The 6,867-nt window shown below is 47.8% G+C and overlaps 1 protein-coding gene across 1 annotated transcript; it reads left to right on the forward strand.

Annotated features, from left to right (window-relative positions):
• The first annotated feature begins 140 nt into the window (after positions 1–140).
• LOC150062467 (PRAME family member 12-like) lies at positions 141–2,592 on the forward strand. The gene is made up of 3 exons (XM_090334016.1): positions 141–217; positions 827–1,411; positions 1,989–2,592. Exons 1-3 carry the CDS (start codon positions 141–143, stop codon positions 2,590–2,592), a joined length of 1,266 nt encoding a protein of 421 aa, XP_090190142.1.
• The last annotated feature ends 4,275 nt before the right edge of the window (positions 2,593–6,867 follow it).

The raw sequence follows: 6,867 nt of genomic DNA on the forward strand, positions 1-6,867 counted from the left end.
ATGAGACACACCAGAGTCAGGGAGAGTGGGGTAGATGCATGAAAGTCGTGAGGGGCTGGGGGATCACAAGGCTCTCTGCTGAGCTCTTGTGGAAGAGGGCGTCTTCTGGGTGTGCAGGGTTCCCGGGCACGGCTGCAGGCATGGCTGCCGAGTACATCATTAACCTTCTCCCCCAGGGTATAGAAGTAGAAAAGAGTGGAAAAAGCAGCCGGGCAAGGTGGGTGATGCCTGCAATCCTAGCTACTCTGGAGGCTGAGATCCGAGGATTGGTTCAAAGACAGATCGGGCATGAAAGAGACTCTTGTCTCCAATTAACCTCGTGAAAACGGGAAGTGGTGTTGTGGCTCAAGGGGTAGGGTGGTAGCCTTGAGCTGAAGAGAAGAGCTCAGGGACAACGCCCAGGCCCAGAGTTCAAGTCCCACGACCACCACCACCAACAAAAAGATTGGAAAAAGCTACAGGATGCCACTGGCTTATTCCTATAATTCTAATGACTTAGAGGACTGAGATATTGAAGATCTCTCTTCAAAGCCAGCCCAGGAAGGCAAGTGCAAGACCTTTCTCGAATGAGCCAAAATGAAAGCCAGAAGTGGAGGTGTGGTTCAAGTGGTGAGCAATTAGCTTTGAGTGGAAAAAGCAGAGGGACAGGACACAGGCCCTGCCTTTAAGCCCCACTAATAGTATGCAAAGAGAGGAAGGAAGGCAGGCAGGCAGGCAAGCAGGCAGGCAAAAAGAAATGTAGTGGGTTCGCTTGTCTAGATCAAGTATAAGTGGAAAATGGAAGTCATCATGTGTCTCTTCTGAGATTGTACCCTGTCTCCCCTAGTAGACGCAAACTTCGGGTGATAGATCTGCAGAATACGTCTCTGAACATCTGGACCTTGGGCTACATAGTCATGTCTCCAGTCTTCTCAGCAGTGGCCCTGCCTGACAGGCCAGCAGCAAATCACCATCCAGAGAGGACAGAAGAGCCGCCCTTCCGGATATTCACCGATGTTGTCATCAGTGACAGCTTCCAGGAATGTGTCCTACCCCACTTGCTGCAGTGGGCTGAGACCAGAAAAGGCCGGGTTCAGCTGTGCTGTGAGAGGCTTCAGATTGAGTCATCATACACCTCAATCTCCATCTCCAAAATAGAAAGCATTCTGCGCATGCTTCATCTGGACTCCATCCAGGAGCTGGTTGTGGATGTTTTGTGGAATCAAGAAAACATGGAGAACATGGTTCCCTATCTGGTCCAGATGAAGAATCTTCGTATCTTGTCTCTCACCAGGATAAACCTAGACACTAGTAGTTACCAATTCAAGAAATTCTACAAATACATTGTCCAAGTGCTGAAGGAGAAAAACCTCCAAGAACTTCATATACGTCAAGTCTTATTCCTTTATGGAAAGCTGCACAAGGTGCTCAGGTGAGCCCGGGGCCTTGGGTTGGGTGGATAGGAATGGGCTGCAACTGTCTGTGGTTATCCACGCTAGCAGGGTGAGCATGAGGAGACACAGGGAGAGGCGCCCCCTTTGGTCCACTGCTCAATTCTCACTCGTTTCTCAATCTCGGGAGAAGGCAGGATGCATGCTGGGAGCATGCTCAGTTGGGAAGCCTGCCATGGTCTAGGTAGGGGTGAATTGCTGGGAGTTTCTCTATTGGAAATGAGTCTGGGCTCACAGGTTAGAACCTGGAAGAACAAAAGATCCTGAAACCAGGGGAACAGGAAAGGATGATTTGCTGAGATCCAGAAATGAGGCCCTAAGAGCAGGAAGTCAAGATGTGTGGCCAGAGATGAGGAGAGGGGGCTGCAGAGAGGGCAGCATGAGCCCGACTCAAGGGGCACTGACAGGCCTCAGCCTGGGGCGGGGAGTGAGAGGTCTCAGTTAGCATTCTCTGTGGGTGGACTCCATCGGTGCATCAGGACCGCCTCTAAGGACCATGTCCTCCCTGAGTCTGCTCTGCTCAGCACCATTCACCCAGTGTCTCTGCTCTCTCTTCAGGATCCTGAAGCCCTTGACGACTCTGTCTTTGAGTAATTGTTCACTAATGGAAGCAGACTTGAGGCATCTGTCCCAGTATCCCTGTACCAGTCAGCTCAAGCACCTGCATCTCAGGAATGTACATATGGGTCACTTCAGTGCAGAGCCCCTTCGAGCTCTGGTGGAGAGAGTGGCTGGCACTGTGGAGACCCTGGCCATAGAGCACTGTGAGATCACTGATGCCCAGCTCTCTGCCATCCTGCCCACCCTGAGCCAGTGCTCGCAGCTCAGGTTGTTCAGTTTCTTTGGGAATCCCATCTCCACGGCCGCCCTGCAGAACTTGCTAAGGCACACAGCCAGGCTGAGCCAGCTAAGTGAAGGGCTGTATCCTGCCCCTCTGGAGAGCTATGACCACGCATGTTTTGGCCATCTTAATATCAAGAAGGAGAGATTGGCTCGGGTCTGTGAAAGCTTGCTGCCGATCCTGAGGGACAGCCAGGCAAACCATGAGGTTCACATCAACACCAACTCCTGTGCTTTGTGTGAGAAGTACCAATTCCACAGCCTGGCACCCAGTGGCAACTGGGAAATGAGAGAAAAAATTCCATTTTCAGGGACTTATTGATAATTTGGGGTTCACTGGATTGTGCTGTTCTTGGGGTCCCTTGGAAATGAACATGAAAGTCCCCTTTAAGACACTGGTACATCTTAGACGGGACGTCAGGGACCTGCTATGTGGTATTGGGGCTCCCCTGTCTTGTGTTCACAACATGGAAATGTAGAGACCCCCCAGTCCCACCCCCTTCAGTACAAACAGGAACTTATAAAAACCTTAAAACTACTCTTTGACAGTTGCATGGGACCCAGCTGGCGTGAGAACTTTCCCTCAGTTTCCACCAGCCTGGGAAGCTCCTAAGTCTTATCTCACTCGACCACCTGATGGGTGTCATTTTTGCCTTTAAAAAGGCTGTGTAAACCAGGATCAAGGACTCCTCCCAGCCTCCCAGCCAAGTCCCTGTGGATGAGCTCCCTGCCTGGCTTGTATTCCACAATAAACCTTGCTTTTGCATTTCGGATGCCTCTGTCTTGGTGGTCTTCTTTGGGGGGGGACCCCTCCTCTGGGCACTACATTTGGGGGCTCGTCCGGGATCCCTCAGGAACCCCACCAGGACTGAAAGGTTTGTTGCTTAGTAACCGGTAAGAGCACTTACTGTTGGTGTCTGTGTTGTTGCTGTTTTCACTTCCCCTTTGCAGAAGTTGGTCAGTGCCATTGTATCTGGCAGGCTCTCACTGGCATGGATGTGTCTGCACAGTGAACCTGAAGGAAATGGGAGTCTTCCCAATCCCCACTCTGGGCAAACGGTTCAATTTGGACCCCAAGCCATCTGGGGGCACCGGAAGGGTGTCTGTCTGGGCAAAGGGTCTTTGGACTCCAAGCTGTCTCGGGGCATGAAAGAGGTGTCTGTCTGGTTTGACACACTGAGTGGAGTGTGTCTGGGCAGCTCCCGAGTTTGAGTAAGGGGGTGCTGTTTGGTCCCGGGAACTTTCTGTGAACTTTGTCTCTTTGAATTTGTTGGTTGTTACCTGTTGTGTGTTTGTCTTCAGTCTAAAACTCTTTTCCCCCTGAGAGCAGTTTTTGCAGGTAGGATGGCCTTGGCTAGCCAGCTGCCAGAGAAAAGAAGTCTCCACAAGAGAGGCACCCCCGAGAGTTTTCAGGGCCCCAGGTGTCTACCTCACTCTGACTGCTGCCAGGCATGCCATCAAAATTTGAGGTTACTTAAAGGTCTCTGCTTCTCTTTTGTTAGGTGTAAACATTTGAAAAAGCTTCAGCCCCCCTGGAGTAGGCCTTGGGCCTGGTATGGCTTCTCCCACTCAGCTGAGGTTGAACAGGTCAAAGTTATGTTAAACAAATGATTTTATTATTTTTATTTTTATGATTATTATAAAGGTGAAGTACACAGGGGTCGGAGTTACATAAATCAGGTACAAAATACATTTCATTTTGGACAATGCTAACTTACCTATTGGTCTTTTTCTGTATTTTCCTCCAATTCCCAACCAGAAGTTGTACAGTGGTTTTTCACCTTAGAGTCCAGTAAGGGCCATAGCTACACATGATCTCCCTTTCTCCCTCCATTTCTCAGCCTCTCTAAGCACAAATCCTAAGTGGAAAATGATACAGCTCTTCCACTCTCTCAGGGTATGGTTGTGTTACATGGGAATTCAGTCTACAAGAAACAGAAACACTATCTTGAGAGGTCCATTTGAGATTCCTTATTAGAAAGACATTGACTGCCTATTTCCTTTCTCAAAGAACTGCAGTCTAGAATTAGCTTGCACTAAACTTTATTTGAGGATTTTATTAATATTGATTTTTCCATTAGATTTCAAATGTCATGTGTAACAAATAAGTTTTCTAGAAGACATTCTCTATATACAACCATTGGCACATAGATTTTAGAACATAATTGAAATTAAGCTGAGGATTTGTATGTCATAGATAATGTCTATAGAGTATATATCCAATCATAGATTTTTATGTCTATGTAGTTACATTTATATCTCCAAGACCATGTCCATAATCTTGGGTTCCCAAATATTGAGTCATCGCTCTTGTACTGTTTGGATCTAATATCCACATATTTAGGAGACCATGTGCCTTTTGCCCCTTTGGTTTTGACTTCGATCACTCAACATGATTTGCTCTAATTTCATCCACTTCCCAGCGAATGTCATTATTTTATCATGTCTGCTGGCTATGTAGAATTCCATTGTATATATACACCACACGTTTGTATCCATTCATCTGCAGTAGAGCATCTGGATTGTTTCCATGGCTTGGCTAGTGTGAATCTGCACTCAACTTTTAAAAGCAGAAACACATGTTTGGTCGGGGGGTGGGGGGGGAACAATCAAGGAGAGCATTCTCTGAAGCAAAACTTCCCTGGGAATACACAGCAGCACACCTGCATCTTCTCTGCCCTAAAAGAATGGCTTGTCTCACAAGTAGGCTTACCAGATTTGAGTGAAAAACTCAAAAGCCCCCCTCCACCCAGCTAGGCACCCAGTTGGCTGTGAGTGCAGGACAATTACATAGACCCAGTCTTTGTAGTTCAGTCCCCACTGGTTTCATGTACTTGAAATCAAATCTTTGATTTCCTAGTGAGGGAGCAGCATTGGAGCCTTAGGCCCATGAGGTTAAACCAAGTTACTTTAAAGAAAGTACTAGACTTGTTTCATTAGCATATGCACAACAGGAAACCAGCAACGTTTTCCAAGTCCAACTGGTTTACAAATCCATGTACCACACAATGTGTGCTGGAGAGGAGGAGTGGAAATGAAACACAAAAGTCTTAGTTTCAGCATTTCCAAAGTGGCCTGTGGTGGAGCCAGCCAGTGGTCTCATCTACTTTTACCACTGTGGTGTAGTCAGCATGAAAAGGTAGGGTCCCTTCCAGGTGGCTGTGGTTTGTTCTCAATGAACTTTTTTACCAAATAGAAACTCCATTTTAGAAGGTATGGACTCATCTGAGCCTAGGGCCTGCAAAAAGAGGCTGATTTGTTAGCAAGGCACATTAGCACATGAATGAACCTTTGAATCTCTAGAGGACAGGAGCTAAATTTGCACTCATCCAGGTGGCCTTACAGAGTCTTTTCCCCAGTTTTAGACTAGAGCACTTTACATGCCAATTTGCAGTAGGGCCAACATTAACAAGGGGTCAGAAGAGTAGTATTTCAGACTTGTACTGCTTCTTCTTTTTTTTTTTCTTTTATGGATCATGTGGCTTGAACGTGGCCAGGGCGCTGTCCCTGAGATCTTCAGCTCAAGGCTACCAGGCCAAGCCCCATTTCCTGGTTTCTAGATGTTAATTGTAGATAAGAGTCTCAGGTTCTATTGTACTGTGCTGGCTTTGACCCTGGATATTTCTAACACATTGACACCACTTCTCATATTTTTGTCCCCATTGCCCTCCCCCTACCCCCTCCCAACCATCTTGACATGGAAATTTTAAGAGATTTAGGGGAAACACAGCACCTTGAACCCTGGCTCTGTGCCAGGCCTACTGGGAGGTCTGAGTCCTAGCTATCCTTCTCCACTTCTAGGAAGCCAACCTCCACAAAGACCACATGCTACATGTCTTAAACCAGCCTCACATGGAAAACATGTCTTTTCCTGTCTTCCCAAGGACAAAAATCACAGGCTTTGATTTTGCCTAATGTGCAGCTACACCCTCCTCCTACTCTTTCTCACTTGGTACAGAATAATGGGAAGGGTGACTCTGATCAAGAAGCTCTGGGCACGACATTGGGTGGGTTAAACGAGAACCCCAGTTACAACCTCGTACATCTCAGAAGGTAAACCACAAATGCATGTCTACTTTTCCTCCATGCCCTGTCTTTCTGTGCTTGAGACGGACTTGGGGGACTCGCCCAAGGTACAAGAGATCCATACTGAGCAGTCATGTCTATAAGTCCATCCTCCCTCCCTCCCTCCCCTCCCCTCCCCTCTTTCCTTCCTTCCTTCCTTCCTTCCTTCCTTCCTTCCTTCCTTCCTTCCTTCCTTCCTTCCTTCCTTCCTGCCTCCCTTTCTTCCTGCCTTCCTTGCTTGCTTGCTTCCTTCCTGCTACCTTTCTGCTTTTGCTGCCTTCCTCCCTAACACCTTCCCTACTTCCCTGCACTTCTTTCCATTCTCTCTCTCACCAGAACAGCAGTGATTCCTTGTTCACTTTGTATGTCTGAAGCCATTTCTGCCCATTTTAATGCAGATAACAGCTGGCAAGTTGTATGAGGGTATACAGCACCATTCTAGGACGCATGTGCTTGAGGGCAGGTTCCAGGGCAGGCACTGTGACTTCTGTCTGCCTCCTCACCACACAGCGTCCTGGCTGTGGTCACAACA

This window comes from Megascapheus bottae, chromosome 6, assembly GCF_031878675.1.
Source record: "Megascapheus bottae isolate mThoBot1 chromosome 6, mThoBot2.hap1, whole genome shotgun sequence".
NCBI lineage: Eukaryota > Metazoa > Chordata > Mammalia > Rodentia > Geomyidae > Megascapheus > Megascapheus bottae.